The 23,956-nt window shown below is 34.2% G+C and overlaps 1 protein-coding gene, 1 long non-coding RNA gene and 1 pseudogene across 5 annotated transcripts in view; 1 reads left to right on the top strand and 2 right to left on the bottom strand.

Moving 5' to 3' along the window:
- The window catches only part of LOC105067560 (uncharacterized), a 439,520-nt gene that overhangs the window by 307,127 nt on the left and 108,437 nt on the right, over positions 1–23,956 (bottom strand). The gene's annotated exons all lie outside the window — the stretch shown is intronic.
- Positions 13,003–13,956, top strand: LOC105067564 (olfactory receptor 2S2-like; annotated as a pseudogene).
- On the bottom strand, positions 17,469–19,528 carry LOC105067565 (olfactory receptor 13F1-like). The gene has a single exon (XM_010953158.2). The coding sequence runs from the start codon at positions 18,420–18,422 to the stop codon at positions 17,469–17,471; it is 954 nt and encodes a 317-aa protein (XP_010951460.1). The 5' UTR covers positions 18,423–19,528.

The following is a 23,956-nucleotide window of genomic DNA, read 5'->3' on the forward strand; positions in this document are numbered from 1 at the left end:
GAAAACCTAATACCAGAAATGTAGAAATACCTAAAGTTATAACCAAAATGTGGGAATAACTGCATTTGAATCAAACAATTAAACTTAACAACCCAACTAGTATGGAATACACATTATCCTAAAGCACATGTGGAGCAGGTACAAAAATTGATTATTTTATCAGGCTGAAAGCAAGAATCAGCAAATTTTAATGAATTATATTAAACAGTAGATATTCTCTTAATTAAATTAAAATTAATTACTTAATTTAAAAGCTCCATAACCTGAAATAATTAAAACACATTTCTAAATGACTAATGAGTAACAGACTTATTCAAAATATTTCACAGCTTCTATGGTAAGTGCATCAATAAATCAGAATGAATGCCTGCCATAAATAGTGTGGCCATAGTAATGTGTGCCAGCTAAATTTCAGCTTTGCTTACAGATCAGAGGAAAAATTACAACCAAAAAATTAAAACCTCATAAAACCAGACCTGAGCTTGTACCCACTGGTTATTTATTGTTAGTGTCCATTCTGATTAATTGGTAGATGTTGCACAATCTTTGTAAAACATTTTCAATATCAAACCTGCTAAGAAATGAAATACAATTGAACATTGCAATTAAAATTTACTGGATACAGAAACAAAGTTTTTTGAAGGAGATGTTCATACTTGAATTCGTATAGGAAATCTGGCTTCATATGGAAGAGAAAAGAAAGAAAACAAAAAAGAAGATAGGGATAAGAAACTATCCAGAGAATTTGAATGCAAAGCCAATATGCAAGGTATTGTGCTATATAACACATCTTATTACTTCTTACTAAATCTTCACAATAATCTTGAAAGGTATATCTCCTTGTTCTTAATTAATAGAAGAAGAAATTAAGATTCATAGAAGTTAAAATTCTACAGGTTCTAAGTGGAAAAGCTAGTTTTCAAACCATAGTTTTGACTATAAAGTTTTCAAACCATAGTTTTGACTTGATTTATCCATATTTTATAGCACTTCTCTCACTCTAGAGAAACGGTCTTAGTTTAAAAAAAACCCAAGAAGCTGGTAGTAGTAGATCACCAGGTTGACAGCATCTAGCTAGTATATGAAGATGCAAATTTAAACACTATGCATGGACATTCAGTTTGATGCTGCAGATGGTGTAATTCTGATGCAAATATTATAGGTAATATCTATGCAGTATATGAGAAAAGCAGAGCAACCATTACTAACTGCACCCAACATTTTAGGGAAGAAAGAAGTAGAAGCACTAAAAGAAGGGGCAAATAGGCATCTAAAGCACAGAAAGAGAGGCACGGTTATGTAGAGTTACCAACATTACAAAAGGGAAAGCCTTATGATGTCTAAAAGGGAATATCCTAACTCTAAGAAAGGAATTAGAGATATGGACACTGGCGCTATCAGAGGTACTAATGTGAAGAGGAGGCTCTATGACCCAGTTGGTTCAGGAACGGCTCTTGTGGGGCAGGCTGGAGAGTCACCAGTTGTAAGTCCCCACTTAGGATCAGTAAGACCCTAAACAAAGATTAAAGAACAATAATTTTACTGACCCCAGATAGGATATGCTTATGACTATCTGTGGACAATACCCATGAAGTTTCCAGAAAATGGGAAAAGGAAAGAAGAGCCCTCTTCCCAGCTGCATATTAATTGAAAGTGAAGCCACCACTTCAGTGACAAACGTTTTCTGTAGCTGAGGGAAGGGGATACCTTAAATATAACTTACGTTGCAGACACATTTAATCCTCACAAAAACCTGAAGACATACATGATTTTATACAATGAGGAATGTGGAGTACCCCCCAAAATTATACAAATTGCCCTCCGAAGCCAGGAAGTGGCACAGTGGGGACTGGAACACAACTAAACAGACTCCAAAATTCATACTCTTTCCATCACCCCATCCATATATCTAAACTTTTTGACTGTAAAAAGAACTTCCGGGGGGAGGTTATAGCTCAGTGGTAGAGCACATGCTTAGCATGTGTGAGTCCCAAGTTTAATCCCCAGTACCCTCATATAAACAAATAAATAAATAAAGACCTAATTATCCCCCACTCAAAAAATAAATAAATAAAGAACTTCCTATCTATCTCTTTATAAAATAGACAAAGAACAATTTTCAGCTCTATACAAACTCTAATCACGTAGAACACCATGGTTCCAAAGAGGTGAACAGGTAAGAGAAGACATCACTTCTTTTTTACTTGTTTTCTCATAGCCTGGTAATCTCTCCCACTGGAATAGAAAACACAGTCTGATATTTACACCTCTGTAGGAAACTACATCTCAGAGGACATCATTAAAAGTTGACTGACCTACTTCTCTCTGATATCGAGGTACAAATAGGTTGCATAGGGATGGGATCCCATGCGCTTCCAACAGTGTAAAGTCAAGTTAGTTAAAGTAAACTTGTAACTTTTTAACAACAACACTCATCCCTCAACAAGTTTTCTGGAGGGAATCTGGGGCTGTTCCTAGGAGGTTCATTTCTTTTCCTTAGTTACAACTAAACAGTAAAGAAAAGAATATATGACATCATCATGTGGAATACTCTAAAAGTGGAATCATTTTATTCTGTAAAGAGAAAGCAGTCCTCCTTATACTGCCATCACCAAGTCATTCATAAAATGTAATTAGACAGGATGAAAAAGACATATTCTAATAAAAACACAGAGTAGAGAGTCAGAGGTGATAAACTGGTAGGAAACCAAATATTACAGGACATGCATTTCTTTAGTCACATTGAATTAAAGAGATTTGCTACAGTCCTCACCGCTCCTTTGGCATTAGAACCAGCTTGTTTTATTCAAATACATTCATTCCATAGCAGTGAAAATATTTGAGTTTGTGACTCCCAAAAGACATAAAATCATGCAGAGAGTTCATTTTTATTCTGAGAAATTAAGGGCCCATATAACTAATGCTGTAATTTAAAAAAAATCATTACAGTTGTTTGAAAATAGAATGATCTAACTTTTGAACTGAAGAGCTCTATTTCTCTCCAATATTCAAGTAAGTCCAAGACAACAATGGGTTGGGTCACAATAAAGGAGAGTCCTGAAGCACCTAGAGGAAGATTCAGTAAGAATAAAGATTTTTTCTAACTCTGAATTTACATAATCTACAATGATATTTAAATAAGGCACAAGTCACAACCAGTAAAAGGATAAATGGCAAATAAACAAAGAATGGTAAGTAAATAATAATAATAAAATAATAAATAAAAAATTCTAAATAATAAAAATAATTTAAAAACTGTGCATACAGATCAGCATTCCCTCTTGAGTAATACAGATGAACAAACTACCTAGATAATGTGAGCGTCTTACAGAAATTTTAATATGTAGATTCCCAAGGTTTCTAAGAGTAGCTAAATGATAGATGTCCATGAACTACCCATTAAGAGAAGTCTGTACTGAATATAACCCAAATGTGAGCAAGGGCACTAGGGTTGACCAAACCACTTTATCTTTGGCTGGGGAATTTTCATGATTGCTCAAAATTTGCAAGTAATTTCAGAGGACTTAAATTTGAAAGTCTCAAAATAAATATATCACTTTTAATGTCATCTAACACTCATCACAACTAAAAATTTATCAATAGCTGTCCCCTTGGCATCTGGTACCATTCAATACATGCATCTGCAGTGAGAAGGGAATTGGGCCATGCTGACCCACCAACTCCTGTGTTCCTGGCATAGCTGCTCTTCACCCACCCCCACCCCACCCAAAGCTTTAGGAGAAGCAGAATGCACTACCCCAGTCCAAGCTGCAAATAAAATACCCAAAGATGAGCATGGGGATGACAACCCTGACACTTAAAAATATGAGTATGGCTTCTAAATATTTTTCATTTTGATTTATAGGAACCATGCTGCATGCAAAAGCAGAGAACATGCAGTCAGTTTGTAGCATCTTCTCTCACCTTGAGGTACTCAATTTCACTGTCTAGAAGACAGTGCTCTCAAGATTTTAAGTAGTGGCCATTTCCCAGTTTAGTACGAATATGAAACTGGGCTCTAATAAGGGATGATATACAAAAAAAAAAAAAACTGGACAAATAAAGCATAGGCAACAATGAATTAGAATAGAAACCTAGGTGCAATGACATATTAGGCAGTAAGGAGAGCCGTGGTTTGATCTGGGTCACATTTTAAGAAGATCCACCACACTATTGTCTGGAGAATATATTGAAGGAAGACAAGAGGGAAAGCTGAGAGACTAGTTAGGAGTTTGTTGTAGAAACGCCAATTTACTCAGGAGCTCATGACATACCAGAGCTAAGCATTACTCATCTTTGTGTCTCCCACAGTTTCTTGGTCTGCCAACATACCTGCTGAGTTTAACAAACTTAAATACACCTGTCAATAAAAATGAGTCTCCTTTAATTTTGATAGAATTATCATAAATGACTTGTCAAGACTTCGTGTATTCAAATTTAATAATAAGGTATATAATTTTGTCTCATACAAGCAATCCATATTTTCTCCAATTCATCAAGGAGTAGACTGCATTCTTTGGTGGCAGTGATGCATTCTGATACTCTATTGACTTTTATATTTTCATAGTGAAGGAGGGTGATTGTATGTCTGTTTTATTTACACAAACCAAGTAAAAGTGATTATTCACAGCATCAGTAGTAGGCAAACTATACTCAGATTCACAATTAGTAATCAAATATAAATTGTTTACTGACTTTTATAGAGTGCCTATTAAATACCAAGAACCATGATAAATACTCTATTACATACCAGAGCTGTAAGGTAGTTACAATACTCATTCTACAACTTAAATACATTACTCAAGATCACCAAGCTATCAGTCAGGAAACTGGGATCCTATGTGTCCAACTCCAATGCCATTCTTTTTCTATAATAGCAAGATGGATATTTTAAATCATTAATATAATTAGAACAGCAAGCACCTTTACTGTGTACCTACTATGCATCTGTAACTATGTTAAATTCTTCATAGGCATTGCCTCATTAATTCTCAGAACAACAACAAAAATACCTAAAATATCAGGTATTTTTAGGTTTCTCATTTTACAGACATGGAAACTGAGACTTAGAGACATGCAGTGACCTCACTGAGGTCACAGAGGTAGTGCCTGACAAAACTGAGCTAACTCCAGAATCCAACGTTCTCAACCATCTCACTCTTCGGCGTCCCAAATGACAGAACAGGCTTTGCTCCAATAGAATTAGGCAACCAGAAGCAACCAGAAGTATAATGCATAGGCAAAGTCCTTATTTATCACAGAAATCTCACAATCCTAAAATAGTCTCATCAGCCATACATGTTCCTAAGTATCTGAACAAAACACATGAAGGCCAAAGGAAGTAAAAAAATTGTAGCCTGAGTTGCATACAGCAAGTTATATATACAATTAAATTTTAAAAATTTCTAATAATGAGAATAGTCCAAAGATAACTTGTGTAGCCTTACAATGTGCTCTAACCATCACTGGATTTGGGGGCAGAAGTAAAATGAACATCAGCCATAGTATAGGTGTGTTTCTGCCACCTCATTAGGATTAGAACTAGATTAATTTTAAGATGGTTTCCAGCTCTGCAATACAGTCACTTAGAATTTGACTATTCCACTGGTATGAGAGCATGCATTTAATTAACCTTACCTACAATTTCATAATTCATTATGAAAGTGATTCATTTATCCCAAAATAAATCATAAAGCATTCCCCTTAAAGAATGAATTAGAATTGTCTTTACAGCATTGTTTATAATAAGAAAAAATATCAAATCAAGGTAAATGCCCATTATTTGAGAATAGATTAAATAAATCTTGAGACATGAATGTAACAGAATAGTATATAGCCTTTTAATATGTATGTTCCATATTTGATGATATGTGAAAAACTGCTCATGATTTAATGTTAAACATAAGAGAATATAAATGACACATAAAGATAGAACTTTTATGATGTATAATGTGTCTCATGTTTCTCTTTAAAACTTTTTGAAACTATATTTTTCTATCAATTACGTCCAAGTTCATCCAATGTTAAGCATAGTGCCTGACCCATAACAAGTGCTCAAAAAATAACTGGTGAATGAATAACAGAAAAAGGATTTAATAACGTATTTGGAAAAATTAGTTAATATTTTAAAAATGTTAATGTGTTCCATGCACTAGACATAAAATAATATAGTTATCATATAGATGAAACAAAAACAAACAAAAGGAGAAAGTTTAATTCATTGTTTTCAGAGATAATATGAAAGTCTTAATGAAAATTTAAATAGCGTGTCAAAAATAAGAAGGAAAACCACAAATCAGGAAAGTATTTGCAGAAAATTTGAAAAACAAAGTGTTAATCTATTAAGAGTTCATACTAATTAAGAGGAAAAGTATCAAAATACCAAGACACAATTAAGCAAAGGGTGTGGGTGCATAATAAAAAAGAAAATATAAGTAATAAAAACATAGAAGAAATGATCAATCTAACTAGCAATCATAAAAATAAAAACTAAAACAAAGTAATGCTTTACAAAAAATAGAAAAGAATAAACACCTTCCCTGGTTATAGAAAATGTATTTAAAAAATAGTGTGTGCAAATACTGCAATAGCATTGTAAAATGTTAAGTTTTGGAAAAATAGTTTTGAGTACTAAGATTCTCTCAATTCCTATAGTCCTATCTCTAGAGATTACCCTTAACTCATTTTCAATAGAAGAAAAGCAGACTAATTGCCTGATAACTAGATATCAATGATCATTAGATCAAAATCTCAAAATACTAGACACAAATTAAAATATACAATAATATTAAAATTATAGGTTAGACTATTCTTCAAATATTAAAAAAGAACACTATAAAGATTGAAAAGTCACAGAAAATTATTGATTTGAAATGGCAAATGCTAAATAAAATTTATTCATATTATAATTATACTTATATAAAGAAAAATTATTTGTTTGTGGTTAAGAATTAACAAAAAATATGAAAGATAAAATTGTTTTAAAAGGTAAAATGACTTATTTAGGATTTTATTAGGACTGACCTAATATTATTTGTGGAATAAAAAGAAAAAAATTCTTCTGAAAAGTTTAACTATTTTGAGAACTTTTGGACATATTATGATTTCAGCTCCAATTTATGTTGAGGCCATCAAACAGACAGATTCAATGAATATTCCAAGAAATGTATGACTGGGGGAGGTTTTCTTTAAGTCGAAATAATTGGATCTCCTGGACAAGTCGAAGTTAAGAACTTTATCTCTAGAGAATCCTGAATTTCTCACTCACAACCTTAGGGACTAAAGAAGTTTCCAAAAATAAGTGCTAAACTAACTTCCAAAAGAAGCTGAGTCTCTTGAGTAAATGCCAACTTTAAGACAAATCATGGGAAACTAGAGTTGTGTCATTGATCTTTTTTAAAAATATGTTTTATTTCCTTGATACCTCTTAGGAATATTCATGTACAGACAAACTGCCTAACTTGGTTGTTCTTTGTCACATTTCTTTTGAGGAAGGACCAACTATCTTTCAAATTGAGAATTTTCTGGTCTCATCTGAAAAATGCAAATGAAATTCATATTCTTAGGAATTTTTCCTTTTACTTAATAGAATGGAGTGATATGAATGACTTTAAAACCAAGCCAGAAGGTAAGATAAAGAGAAAAGTTTTTATTCAAATTATTTCAAAAGAAAAACATCCTATCAATAAATTTAAAGACTTCTGAGTTGAGGTGACTTCTGAGTTGATGGTGGGATTTTGAAAAATATGTATATACATTTAAACATATGTAAAGGAAAAAATACAGAAACAAAGGCATCATCTCTAGGACTAGGATACTAATTTTTTAAAATTCTAAAATATTCTATAGAAGAGAATAGTGAGGAAGAGAAAGTTATTTGCAATACAACAAACCCTTATAAACAATAGGCTGATGGCTACTGTATTCAAGTATCAAGAAGTACTGAGTTCACTAAAACCTTAAGTAAAAAGTATTCATGCTAGAAAAAGACCATGGTGATTTATATATTATTCATACATAAACTAGGTTCAATAAGAGTTTGAAGAAACATGTAATTAAAAATATTTATGGTAAAAGTAGAATTAGAAACAAAAATGTGACAAAGGGCAGAAGTAATTATGAATGTTAGTCTGAATTCCAGGATGCCAAGGTAAAAGAAAAAATACTGAAGTTTTTTGACTTCTCATTTATATAATTAATCAAACTTCACTGACCTAGACCTTAATTCTCCACACTAAACCTGAAAGAAACTTTGGGCATGGTTTTCATTTGAATTCATTATTGTGCATAATTTCTTCATAAGTGGAAGACAATGAATGTCTTCAAAGTTTTCAAAAGAGACAAACATATATTTTATCTGTATATTTACCAAATGGACTCTTGATGAAAGTTGAGTGCATTATATTTAATTGTGACTTTATAAAAACTTTACAAGTAAGTAAACATTGACATTGTGGTAAAAATGGGGATTTGCAGATCATAAAGAAAAGGGTTTAAATCATAGTTCTTATATTTGTCAATGACAAGATATTGAGAATTGTATTTAACATTTGAAATTTCAAATTAATTTCCTTATCATTAAAAAATTCACAATAATATTTGGGTTATTTTGAAAATTAAACAATAAAAACCATATGAAGTGTCTAATACAGACTAGGACCTCACATGTTATAAATTACTCTTCTCTTTGTGAGCTAAAATAATACATCTTGCCTCATGGTATATTAATAGAAGATTAGAGTTTATAAAATCTATAAATTGATAGTTGGCAAATCCATTTATCTTTGAACAATATCAATTGTCTTAATTCATTTTTTAGAAGAACTAGTTAGGATAACAATTATTTTCACTAGTGAGAATTTAGAGTATAGATGATATTTGTTTTTCATTCATAAATCTTAGTACTTTAAATATTAAATTTTTAAGAAGCCAAGTCAATAAAACAAAACAAAATAAAAAACTTCCAGAAAGAGGTCTTTCTAAAAAATTAGACAGCTTGACTTATGACCTGGTTAATAAATGGTCACAAACTTTCCTTTAGGTCTATTACAACACTAAAAAAGTTCCTGGATGAAGTCTCAGAGCATTGAACCACAGTAGTTATTTCTTATAAAAGAACAGGAGTTGGAAGAGAGAGATCAGAGGAAGGCTAGGATGTAGGCCACTGAGACAAAAAAATTTCACCTTCTAGGGACAATTCTGTTCTAGTTATCAATGATCTGCAATCCCTTTTGAGAATATATGATTAAGTCAAGAACTTAAGCTCTTTCTCTTGGTTTACCTCCTAAAAACAATACACTGATACATGAAAGATTTTGAGAGCAGGGATTATAAATGCTCTAGGTCTACCAGAAATAGTGGGTTCCTATGTATAACTGGACAAGGCACACCAGCACAACTCAGACTCAGTGGGTAGTCTCTGGACACCTAATTATTCTGCTATTTAAATTGTTTTAACATTTTTTTCTCTGAGTTAATCTTACTAACATAATCGCACTTTTTAATTATACTTTTCCTTTACACATATTTATTTTAGAAATTTGGATAACTCAGAAAAATAGAAAGTCTCTAGGATAACCATTAATGTTTTAGACATTTCTTTCCAGTCTTTCTGTACTGTCTAGGTTATCTTGGTTAAATTTTGGTTTTGGAAAAAATGCTGCAACCATTTTGTTTCTCTTTTCACTTAATCATTTTAACATAATTTAAAGATCTTTTTGTGTTAATTGAAGTTCCTCACAAATGTCATATTAATAGGGACATAATGGCCCATCAAGTGAGTGTACTGTGATTATTTAACAATTCCCCTAGAATTAGCCAAGAATGGAAAACTGTTTTAAAATATAACCTCCAATAATGGCAAAGATCTAGTAAAAATAGAATCATCCAATATACAGCTACCATGGAAAGCGATTTCATTAGAAACTTCCCAAAATCTTAAAAAATCTTCATTCTCCTATTTCAGATACTGGGACTCCATTTTAGGGAAGTAAAGTTAAATGGTGAAAAAATTTCAGGAACAAGACTATTCAACTGTGTTTGTTGCTTCCTAAAAGTTACACTAGCATTGTAAAAGTAATGAAATAATTTCCTCTGTATTATCCATTATCCTTTCTTCCTCCATTTGAAAACATTAAAGCAGAATGACAGTATCTCATAGAAACGTTTGCAGGTGAAAAAATTTTGCAGCAATTATCTTGGGGCTATTAGGATACCAAATGTAAACCATAATTATTTTCTGCAAGTAATTTCCAAATAGGAATCAACTTTTAGAAAATGTTTCTGAATAGAGAGAGGGCACTTGATCTAATTCACATCTTCCCTGCCAAAAATTCAGAATATATAGACCCCAGACAACTGATGTTCTTTCAAAGCATCTATCTGAAATGTATTCCCAGATTCAGAGTACATTGATATGTGCACCTACAGTCAACCAAATTCTAATCTTAATACCAAGTAAAAGTAGATCCTGACCTACCCAGCCCTTCCAATCCTCTTTGAAACATATGCCTACAAAGTAGGGTGCACCTTGAACTGTATGAGAGACCTCCTTTCCATAGCCAATACATGCGTAAATATTCTATTATGCCAATTAAATTGTCTCACCATTGTAAATGAGTTTTCACAGAAAGTAGCATAACCTGTTAGCAAATGACTCTCACAGAGAGAAATGGCAGATCCTACACCAGAATATAGCCACTGTTTGAAAGTATTTAAGTAGGAACTCATCAGTTGGATAATTTTCTTTTCCTCTAGAGATATTTTTTAAAGCTATGTAGAATATCTTGAGGATGAAAAGATGTTTTCAAAGTTATGCTCTTTGATTTATGTATTATAAAGAAGAAGGCCATCTACTAGTATCTACTCCTTCAATTTGTTTTTTCAAATTAAAGTCATTTTCTTAAGCTTTACAGTGCACAACTCAGATGCTTGAGACAACCTCAAATTCCTGTTTTGGAAAATATTGACCCCAATTGCAAATTCAGCAAATGGAAGAGGAGTTATTTTCACATGGACAGAAATAAAAGACAGACTCTTCTGCATGTAATTTGGCTGCTTGAATGTCTAACATCTAAACTCAAAACTAATTGTGATACACTTACGCATAAGTCTTATGTCCAAGTTTTGCCAAAATGTTTAGTTTTCTATTGTCTGCTATTCAATTACTATCCTACAAACAATTGAAGCACTGACGGCACTCTCCAATGGTATGAGAGAGATGGTTTAAAAAGCCTTGCTTTTCATGTGTCTGTAGAAAAGCAGCTTCAGCAGCACTTGGAAACATACATTCAGATTTTAGAATGCATTTCAGATCCCCTGACTGAGAATATTTTACAAAGGTTTCCCAAGTGATTCTTCTGTACACTAAAATTTGGAAGCATTCCACTGAATGGGGAGGCCTTTCCTCACTTACACATTAGAATCACCTGAAGAGCATTATTTTAAAAGATGCCTTATTCCCACTCCTTAGACAACCTGCATAATATTGGGAGGGCAATAACCATGTAGTTTAAAAAATGGGCATGGATGTAAAGTCAGAAAATGCAGATTTGAATAACAGTTTGTTCACTTACTGTGATTTTTTAAATTGAAGTATGGTCAATTTACCATGTTGTGTCAATTTCTGTTATACAGTGTAATGTTTCAGTCATACAAATACATAAATATATTCATTTTCATATTCTGTTTCATTATAGGCTACCACAAGATATCAAATATCATTGTGCTATACAGAAGAAACTTGTTGTGTATCTTTTTTATATATAGTATTCAGTATCTGCAAATCTTGAACTCCCAATTTATCCCTTCCCATTGTCTTCCTCCCCTGGTAACCATAAGTTTGTTATCTATGTCTGTGAGTCAGTCTCTATTTTATAAATAAGTTCATTTGTGTGTTTTTTTTTTAAGATTCCACATATGAGTGATAACATATCGTATTTTTCTTTCTCTTTCTGGCTTACTTCACTTAGAATGACGATATCCAGGTACATCCATGTTGCTGTAAATGGCATTAATTTATTCTTTTTTATGGCTGAGTAGTATTCCATTTTATAAATATACCACAATTTTTAACCCAGCCATCTGTTGATGGACATTTAGGTTGTTTCTATGTTTTGGCTATTGTACATAGTGTTGCTATGAAAATTGGGGTGCATGTATCTTTTCAAATTATAGTTCCCTCTGGATATATGCCCAAGAGTGGGATTGATGGATCATATTACCGTAAGTCTATTTTTAGTCTTTTGAGGAATCTCCATGTTTTCTAGAGTGGTGGCACCAAACCATATTCCTGCCAACAGTGTTGGAGGGTTCCCTTTTCTCCACACTCTCTCCAGCATTTATTGTTTATGGACATTTTAATGATGGCCATTCTGAGTGGTGTGAGGGGATACCTCATTGTAGTTTTTATTTGCATTTCTCTGATAATTAGCAATGTTGAGCATAGTTGCTGTGTTTTAAAATACTTTTGATCTCTAGGAATTTCATTCTCAGAGAATTTTAGTGATGATAAAATGAATAATATATGTGAATATATTTGTTAATCATACAACCCTAAACCTATGTTATTGTTAATTTTTGGCATAGTATAAAATCAAGTAAATAGAAATTTTAACTGATTAAGCATGCTATCTCCAAAATAATGACATTCAAATTGGCTCTGTGGGTCAACTGAGTCAAAAATAATAAATGATTATTAAAAATGCAAATAGTTCTTCCTTGACTCAGAACTTATGCATCACAATCTCAGGAAATGTAATACAGAAGTTTGTATTTTTAATAAACTACCAGTGTAATTATTACATGTATTCTATCACCTCTCTTATGAGCTAGAAGAGGAATTTGAAAAGCGAAACTCACAGCTGTAAACCCACTCCAGCTAGTACTGACACACTTATTGCCTCTCCTCCAATGCCCTCTTACTTCCTATGATAATTCTACACAGACTTGTTAAATTCACATGCAGTTTTCTCTTCTGGATCACTTCAGGTATGAAAAAGTAAAATGGAAAGGACTAACTGGACAGAGATTGAGTTCATTCTACAGGGACTTTCTGGGTACCCAAGAGCTGAAAAACTCCTTTTTGTGATGTGCTTGCTGATGTACCTGGTGATCCTCCTGGGGAACAGCACCTTGATCATCCTCACTCTCCTGGATTCCTGCCTACACACCCCCATGTACTTCTTCCTTGGTAATCTTTCCTTTCTCGACATTTGCTACACATCCTCCTTTATCCCCTCACTGTTGATACACTTTCTATCAGAGAAAAAAACCATCTCCTTCACTAGATGTGTCGTTCAGATGTCTGTCTCTTACACCATGGCGTGCACAGAGTGTGTGCTCCTAGCAGTGATGGCATACGACCGTTATGTAGCCATCTGCAACCCTTTGAGATACCCTGTCATCATGAGCAAGACCCTCTGTGTTCAGTTGGCAGCTGTCTCCTGGGGATTGGGCTTTCTCAACTCATTGACACAAACCATTCTGGCAATACAGTTGACCTTCTGTTGAAAAAACGTCATTAATCATTTTGTTTGTGAACTATTGGCCTTTGTCAAGCTGGCTTGCACAGATATTTCCTTGAATGAGATTACTATAATGTTGGCTGATGTAATATATTTGTTCTTTCCATTACTGTTGATTTGTATCTCTTACATTTTCATCCTTTCTACTGTACTAAGAATCAATTCAGCTGAAGGAAGAAAAAAGGCTTTTTCCACCTGCTCAGCCCACATAACAGTGGTGACTGTGTTTTATGGGACAATCCTCTTCATGTATATGAATCCAAAGTCCAAAGACTCTGCTTCTGACAAACTGATTGCCCTGTTCTAGGGAGTAGTCACACCCATGCTCAATCCTATCATCTATAGCCTGAGGAATACAGAGGTGCATGGTGCTATGAGAAAACTGATGGCTAGACTGGTTCCGGGGAAAAGGGTGAAGAACTTACATCTTTGAGTTTATGTACAAAAGAAGCTCATATATTGGAGGCAATGTTTTTAATAGAAGAAAAGAAATAAAGGTTATATGTAAAATCACAGAATTGATTTGGAAAGAAATTTCAAGGTAATAATCTAACTTCATCTTTTATGAAAATAACGTATAAAAATGAAGGGACAACTCACCTAAGAAGTGAGAGTAAACTTTTAGAAACAAGAAAAAGTTGAAATCGAGCTTTTCCAAGAAAATCCAGTGCACATGCCTACTTAATAAGTAAACGCATATTTTTCACTTCCCTTTATAACAGAACTACTTGCGTTCACATTTTCTGTTTATTATTGGTTTTTGTTTTACCCAGGAAGTTCATCTGGCCTGAATCCAATTTTTCAGGTACATATTTTTTCCTTCTTCTTTCCCACCCCATGTTTCTCCCAAGCCCTTTGCACATGCTGTGTTCCATTCACTATTCCCTATGTAGTTATCCAACTATATCAGGTTCTTTGTCCACTTAAGGACAAAAGCATATGCCACTTTATCCCCCATTATTACATTTCTCCTATGGTAGCATCATACCCATATCATTAAATACAATTTTAGTGCTATATCTTCCGAAAATCTTTCCAAAATTTACCTACAGTAAAAGCATCATTTACAATAGCCAAGATATGGAAACAACGAAGTGTTCATCAATAGGTGAATGGATAAAGAAGATGTAGTGTGTGTGTGTGTGTGTGTGTGTGTGTGTGCATACAAATATATAAATATGAAATGGAACCTAACTGTAATAAAAGAATGAAATTCTGCCAATTTCAACAACATTAATAGAACTAAAGAGTATTAAGCTTAGTGAAATAAGATAGACAAAGACAAATACTCTGTGTTATCACTTACATGGGGAATATAAAAAATAAAATAAAGGTATATAATAAACAGAAATAGACTTACAAATATGGAGAAAAACCTAATGATCACCAGTGAAGAAAGGAAAGGGGAAGGTGTGAAATAGAGGTATGGGAATAAGAGACACAAATTACTATGTATAAAATAAATGAGTAACAAGGATATATTATGCAGAAGAAGGAAATATAGCCATTGTATTATATAAATTTAAATGAAGTATAGCCCATAAAATATTGAATCACTACGTTGTAAACTGGAAACTAATGTAATATTGCAAATCAACTATACTTCAATAAAAAAGGAAAAAATAAAATATAAGGAGATAAAGATACACTTGCATCCATTACCCTTATATTATAAAGATTTCCATGTACACGCATTCTGAGAGGTGGAAATAGTTAAGGACAGTGGTTCTACAATTAATCTCTTATTATGATCTATAACTTACTTCTGAAATGAATTTTAGAAATGTTATGACATACATTTTGTTTGTAGTTTTGTATGATCTGAAAAATACAACAAACTAGTGAATATAACAAAAAAGAACCAGACACACAGATACAGAGAACGAACCAGTGGTTACCAGTGGGGCGAGGAAGCAGGGAGAGGCAATATAGGAATAGGGGATAAAGAGGTACAAACTATTGGGTATAAAATAAGTCACAAGGATACATTGTACAACACAGAGAATGTAACAAACATTTTACAGTAAGTATAAATGGAGTAACCTTTAAAACTAGTAAATCACTATACTGTACACCTATAATTTACATAATATTATACTTGACTATACTCCAGTGGGGAAAAAAAAAAGAAATAGTTTTTGAGGGCTGGATATTTACTGCATCCTCATCCATAGATAAGATTCACCCTGGCTTTATGCAGGCAGTGAAGGTCGAGTCTCTGAATGAGGGCAAATGAATGAATATCAGTGGCTGGAATTAATAATTGCCTTTAGTCTCATCACCCTGTTAGCTGTTACTTATGTATACTTCTGAATACTCTACTTCTTTCATCACTTCTATTTTCTCACCCCTCTACTACCCCTCCAATGGCCACATATTATTGCCTTCGAATATTTTTATTAGATAATGACTGGCCAATCCATTGACCCCAATCTAACTACCTGTCTTGATGAGGTTGTCACCCTTTGGACAGACTAGATCAATCTTTGCTATGATTTTCTCATATGTCTTAAAATTAATCCAAGGACATCTTCTGTCTCTTTTTTCTACACCAATGGATGACCTTCAACCTGGGTCCAAGCCATCACAACAATTCTATTGACTCCGGTAACAATTCCAAGATGAATAGCAAAAAAGTTTCACACATCAACCTTACATACAGTCATCTGGTCCAGAGGGGGAATACAAATGCTATGAAAGTTGCTAAATGTGCAGTTTAAATCCCTTGTATGTTGTGGTTTATATAATATTTCATATATTTCAATACTCTAAACCAACTGAGTGGGTTTGGGATACTGTAATTTCTGTAATATAGATATCATGTCTTTTCTTTCTAAGTGCTAAAGGATTCATTTATACCCTTGGATTTAAGAAACTAGGTGTGAGGGAACAGCATGGTAAAAAGGGTACTAGCAGTTTCACTGAAACACCTTGGACCCTCTTTGAATTTACAAAGCAATGTCAGTATCCTAAGACCAACAACATACCAATAAACTCTCTGATATATTTTTCCTGACTGGCACTCTTCCACTCCACTTCTACTCAGAATATATTTCTGCAGATCTTTTACATTTGTATGTAGATATTCACACCACACACATATATCTGCATGTGCAAATATATCCATACATGTAAAACACAACCACACATTTAGAGAATATGCAATTAGTCCCATTAAATTTAGCTATGCTAAAAAAGTTTTTTTTATTAGTTCACTGAGGCTGCCATAACAAAACACCACAGGCTGGGTTGCTTAAACAACAGAAATTTATTTGCTATGGTTCTGGAAGCTAGAAGTCCAGATGATGATGTTGGTAGGTTTGATTTCTTCTGAGGCATCTCCTTGGCTTGTAAATAGTCACCTTCTCACTCTGTCCTTTCCTCTGTGTATGAGCATCCCTGGTGTGTCTATCAGTGCCCAAACTTCCTCCTCTTATATTGACACAACTCAGATTGTATGAGGGCCCACAAACTACAGCCTCATCTTAACTTATCACCTCTTTAATGGTCATATTTCCAAAAGCAAACACATTCTGAGGTACTGGGTATGGGGGGTTAGACCTTCAACATAAGATTTTTGAAGAGACACAATTCAGCCTAAAACAGAGATCAATAATAAATTAGCTTAAAACTCTACTAAAGTTATTACATATATATACATTACATGTATACAGTTTTGAATACTCAACAATACACTAACTTAATGTTTAAAGTTATATTACACTCTATAACTCAAAACAAAAATTGATATTTGTCATCATGAGACTTATTTAAGATTTCACATAAGCTTCTGTAGGATATATCAATATTATCTTAGAGTTTCAGTGATTGGTCAAGGAAGAGACTTGAAAAATCACACATCACATTTAAAATGAGTGTCAACACCCATTATCCCAGTCTTCTGATATATATTGACCAATAAACATCCCATAATGTTTATAGATATTATTCACTACTTTGTGCTGGAAGAGGACAAAGAGGGCTCCTAGCCAGTAATTTTTTCACAGCTACTTTCACTTCTTTGTTCCGTAAACTATAAATGATAGGATTCATCATGGGGGTTAATCCCGCATATACTAAAGCCATAAATTTATCTATTTCCTGAGAACCTACAGCTGAGGGCTTCAGGTACATGGAAAGAGCTGTTCCATAGAACAAAACCACCACAGTCAGGTGGGCTGCACAAGTTGAAAAGGCTTTGCTTCGACCATCCACTGAGCTGATTTTTAGGATGCTGGAGAGGATAAAGGCATAAGAGATACAAATGAGGAGCATCGGCATAGGAAGAAGGAGTACACTGATCACCAGCATGATTAACTGCACCTTGGAAGTATCCACACAAATCAGTCTCAGGACGGCCAGAATCTCACAGGTGAAATGATTGATGATCCTATTTCCACACAGAGACAGCTGTAACACAGACACTGTTTCCACCAGGGCAGTGATACAGCCTGTCGCCCAGGAGCCAGCTGAAATCTGTACACAAACCCTCTTGTTCATGATGATGGGGTACCTCAGGGGGTTGCAGATGGCCACATATCGGTCATATGCCATCATGGACAGGAGCACACACTCAGTGGAGCCCATGGCAAGAGAGAAGTACATCTGAGCAACACATCCTGAGAATGAGATGGTGTTTTCCCCGGAAACAAAGTTTGCCAGCATTGGAGTAGAAGAAGTGTACCAGATGTCCAGAAAAGACAGGTTGCTGAGGAACAAGTACATGGGTTTGTGGAGGCAAGAATCCAGGAGACTAACAGAGATCAGAATAATATTACCCAGCAAGGTGATCAAGTATATCAGCAAACACAGCACAAATAAGGTGATTTCAACTTTGGGATAGTGAGTAAATCCCAGAAAAATAAAATTTGAAATGACTGTCAAGTTTGTCTTGACCATCTTATTCCTTCTTGTTCATCTGTAGTAGTGAATAAGAACATACTTTTGTTTTTGTATTGTATATGTTTAAAAATCTAAACTCTACCAACTTTCCAGGGGTTTTTGTTAGAGGTACTTTAAAGGGATTATTATGCTGGAAATATTAATTATTCATTCATTCATTCAACATTTATTGAATATACCATAAGTCACTGATGATCAGAGCTGAATTACACAAAAGTTGCTCCTAGGCAACTCATAATAAAATATAAGACACAGTCAAGTAAACAAAAAATTACAGTAACATGATGTAAGTATGCCCCAGGGTACTAGGCAAACACAGAGTAAAAATCCTAACCTATGTTGGGAGTGCTGCTCAGTAAGACATTTTGAGACTTAGCTAATCAAAAAATGTGTTAGACCCAATCAAGTTAAGGACCAGAGGAGGTTTCTGTGCAAAGGAAAATCTTCTGTAAATGTTGCAACAAGAAAAGATTTGGCTGCACTTCATAAAGGTGCCAAATATGTAATACAACAGATGGAAATACCACACACTAAAGAATATAAATAGAAGATAGACAAGAGTCCATCCACTGTAACACTACCTGATACCTGTCTTCAAGAAGGTGTTTTTGAATATGGAATAATGTTGAACCCATACTTTCTTACAAAGATGATCATAATTTCAAAGTTAAGTAATTAATAATGCAAATCAAATTACTGGCAATTGATCACATATGGAAACATGCTTAAAAACCACTGTCCTACAAGAGAGTTCCAATGAAACAATCACAAATCACACCAGCCTCACATTCTCATCACTGCCTACTTTTCTAACCTCATCATCCAACACTCCACCTCCACTCTCTAGTCTGAAACAACAACCAACTTGTAGTTCTTCATACTTACCATGCCAATTTATATTTTTATGTATTTAATCTACAGTTTATCTACCTGAAGTAACTTTCCTTCCCAGCTCCAATCTTGTTTTTCTTGAATATTTTGTCCTGTCATCAAAACTGTATGCCATATGTCTTAACTACAGCTTCATTCTTTGTACATACTTATGTTACTCAAGTATATCACACTGAATTATAGCCATACGTGCACATCCCTATTGCCCCTAGCAGTGGATGGTGAGCTTGTTCCCCACAATACTAGCAAAGTAATAACTCCTGATTAAGATTTTTAATAACACATTGCTGCCTTGAACAGGGTAACTTTTTGATATACATTAAAATAAATACATTTTCTCTGTGGTTCACTGTGTCAACAAAAAAACCTGAGTACTTCTCAACTTGTTATGTACACCTGCAAACTTATCTGTGACCTTGAAGAAACTAGTTGAATTAAGAAATATGATTAGCTCTTAGCTTTAAATATTTGATGTAGATTGAGATGAGGGAAAGACAATGAGCACTTGTACTCATAGAAGAGGCAGAAACGCTTTCCAAACAATGATCCTCTGTAGGGAATTATAGCACTGTCCTCAAAGTGTGGGATGTGGGTTCCAAATACAAAAATGCTACTTAGTGGTATGCAAAATTTGGCAAAAAAATTGACCTCTTTGAAATTTGGTTTCCTAATCTATACAAAGAGGATGATAATTCCTATTGTGTGCAGGTATCAGAGATCCAGATTAACTTGTCTTAAATTCTCCCTCCACAACCCCAAGTCCATGACCTCTCTAATATTTCAGAGACTCACAGTGGGTTTATGATTTCATGGTCTCCCTGCTTTCCAGAACCATAATCGCCTGTATGCTGCTCCAGTGCTGACCCACATTGACTCAGGTAGATAAAAACTAAGTACCTTCATCATTTATTAAAATTTCAACCCCCAATCTATGTATGAAAATGAAACACTTTACTGATTATCTCCAGAGTGGTGAAAGGTAGACAAGTCTGGTCTCTAAAGTCCATTTTGGTATTTTGGTCAGCATATGCCATCACTTTCACTGAGGGTTCCTCTAATGGGCTTTCTGTCCCAGCACCCAGTCTCCTTGCCCTGTATTCCTCCCACTTTGCAGGATGGTTCCTCTCTTGCCCTCTCCTTTTCCCTCTCTCTTCACCACACTTTTGTCCTCTTTTTCAGAAACAAAATAATGAAATTGTCTCCTTTTCTCATGTAGATTGTGTCCCACTCGTATCCTCATCCTTATCTTGATAATATCTTTGTCAAGAGTCTCACCTAACCCAAGTCACTTTATGTAGATACCTTCTGATTCCATTGCTGAGGTAATTAAACATTTTCCAACAAACCTCTCTTTCTTTCTGAATGACTGAGTCAGAATAGAGTTAGAAAACTTCTAATCCAACTTTCTCCTTTTAAAGTTGAGAGATTTTGGAGGGGTTTATGACTTGTCTGAGGTAACTATCTGGAATACATAGCCAAAAGTTTTATCCCATATTCAGGACTCATTTTTTCAACTCAGTATTTTTCCTACTAACTAGCATTTCTTTTTAAAGTAAATATCGGTTTCTTGGCCCAGCTGAGACCCAACAATAAATTTTATAAATCTGAGATTACAGAAAGAGATGGATAATGCCTGCTCCCATTTACCTCAGTACATGTGATGAACATCTTCTTTTTTTGGTTATTGTGCTTCAGTATTTAGAGTTGGTTTTCAGCATGGTCTTTCTTGTGAATCTAGTGCACTGCTCAAAAGAGTAAAAGATTCTGAATTTTGTAATTATGATAATACTTTATGAAGACTACATTAAAGTTGGTTTTACGGAGGTATTTTTACTCAGACAACTGCAATAAAAAAAGGCATGGATGTTCTTGGTTTGCAAAAATCAACCCAAATCTTGCCTGACTCACAGTCTCAACATACATAGCTTCTGTTGATTAAAAAGTTTTCAAATAATTTCTTAAGAGAAATCATGATATGAAGATTTGTTCTGCCTAAATTACCCTCTATGATCTTCTCCAAAAACATTCCAAAGGGTAAACGCTGGAACTAAGATAACTAAAGTCTCCTGTTGCTACTAGGGACCTTCCAACTCCCTCAACAAATTAATGTTGTGATTCTGAAACATAAAGGAGTTAAGAAAGTTTCCAGATCTCCAGGGTGTGATTCTCAAAGTTCCATTAACTAATTTAGGACAGAAAGAAATTGGGTAAAATTTTTTTATGTTCTTTCAAGTCATTTGGCCCAGTAAAAGATTGATTCCTGAGCAACATTTGTGCAAGCAGAACCAGAGGAGACTGTCTGCCTACTCCATTCCTCTGTAGATTGCCCCTGAATTATACAGCAAATATTCCAATTAACAGAACTGTAGAAAGGCCTTCCCAAATAGCCTCTGAGTTTAAGTGACCCATTTATTTTCAGAAATCTCTCCAAATATCTCCGTTATCTGAGTAATAGAAGATAAAACTTTCTTACTGAGTTTCTAAATGGCCACAAAGTGAAGAGAGAGCATTTATCAATCAGGTAATTTATTACTATCAAATGCCTCTGAATAGACTAACTGCCTAGCACAATGTTTGTGATTTTATAGAGTTTATAGTGTCTGAAGGACCAGTGCATTAAAGTGAGTACTGGACTTAAAGTAAAAGAGTTGTTTGAACCTCAACTCAAATTTTGGTTAGGTAAGTGACTGGTGAAAATTAATGAAGGGAAATTCAGCAGAGTCAGAAAGCCAGAATGGCTCTCACACAAATCACTTCAGTCAATACCGATCCCAACAAGGAAAAAAATACCCTGCATCTCCTGCAGGAAGTGACACTCCTTTACTCCTGCCAGCATAAAGAATAAAAATTTTCTCCTTGCCTGACAACAGTTCAGCCAACAAAAGACAGTTGCAACTTAGCCAATAAAAAGCCACTATACTTCTAACTCCCGGTTTCCTCCAAAGAATTTTTGTTTACAACAGCCCTTCCCAATTACCCTTTCTACTCTATGAAAGAGTTTCCTTTCTTTTGCTTTACTGAGCTTCATGTGATTCTCAGTTCCATGTCCCAAATCACAATTCTTTGCTGCTCCTAAACCCATTTTGCTGGTAAAAACAACTGGTTATTTTATTGTTTTAGGTTGACCTGACCTTACATAGTTATATATTAATTGCGTAAGGACCCCAATTCTTCAGTGCTTTCTAGGCTTACCTACTTTGGTTTTGGCCCTTAGGAATGTAGCTTGATTTTGTCACTGGGGCATTAGCAAACACAAAACAACACAGAGACTTGTAAAGCACTAGCACAATTAAGTTAGCCATCTTTTTTCTGAATCTATATTATCATGAGAATATGTCCAAGTTTGCCAACTAAAGGATAAAACACACATTAAGCATAACTGAGTTGTCCCAGTTGCCACTGCTGAGGCCACCTAGATGAGCCAGCAGTCAGTCCATCCCCAACAAGTGAGTGAGCCCAAAAACAATCAACAAGCCAACTCATAGCTGATTTTGAGATGCAAGATAATCTAGCTGAGATTACCTGGCTCCAGCCCAGATAAACTATATCTTATAGACTTTAAAATAATAAATATTTATTTTTGCGTGCTACTGAGATTTTGTGATTGCTTACTATGCTGCATCATTGTAGCAATACAAGACTAATGCAGCAATAGATCCTTTCATTACCTGTCCAACATTGACTCACCTGGGCCTTTATTCTTCTTAAAAGAATCACAATTTTATTCATTTGTCTATCCCATTTTTATCCACAGGAGAATATCCTGATTAGTCCAAGCCTTCTATCTTACTTTCTAGAAGGCTTACATTTTTATCTTTCATACAGAGATACACATTCCACTTGGAATTACTATGTGTGAATGGTATGAGGCAAGGATTAAGACTTATTTTTCACTATGTGGATACTATTTGACTCAACCTGATTTATTGAAAAGATTCCTTCCCAGACACTACACTGCAGTGTCACTTCTCTCATGAACTAATTGACCAGATATGTATGGATCTGTTTTGGGCCTCTTGTTCTGTTCCACTGGTCTAATTTTTCTATCCTTGAGCCAATACTACATTGTCTTAGTAACTGTAGCACTATAACAAGTCTTGATTTCTGGTCCTCTAAATTTCTTCTTCTTTATGGATGATTTGGCTATTGTTGGCATTCATATATTTTAGTATCTGCTTGTCAATTTTCACAATAAACCTGCTGGAACTTTGACTGGAATTGCCTTGAACCTACATGTCAATTTAGAGAAAGTTGACATCTTTATATTATTGAATCTTCTAATCCATTCGAAAGATATATTCTTTCATTTATTTAGGTATTTTTAAATTTCTCCCAATAATACTGTTGGTTTTTCTTTTACAAATGTATTGTACGCATTATACTAGATTTATTCAGATATTTTAATGTTTTTGATGCTATTATAAATTGTCTTAGATTCCACTTTCTACTTTTTTATTATTGGTATGTAATGACTTTTCTAGGCTATTGATATTAATTTAGATTGACCCATACAATCATCAGTCTCAATGCTTATTATTCCTTATTCTATCTGAGATCATTTTCTTTCCACCTGAATAATTATTCTTTTAGGATTTCTTTCAAGACAAGTAAAATTTCAGAAACCAATAATAAAGATAATA

This window comes from Camelus bactrianus, chromosome 4 (genome assembly GCF_048773025.1).
Source record: "Camelus bactrianus isolate YW-2024 breed Bactrian camel chromosome 4, ASM4877302v1, whole genome shotgun sequence".
NCBI classification, from domain to species: Eukaryota; Metazoa; Chordata; class Mammalia; order Artiodactyla; family Camelidae; genus Camelus; species Camelus bactrianus.

Bases quoted from the DNA above. Each gene is read 5' to 3' on its own strand.
- LOC105067565 (XM_010953158.2), bottom strand. From the start codon at position 18,422: ATGGTCAAGACAAACTTGACAGTCATTTCAAATTTTATTTTTCTGGGA.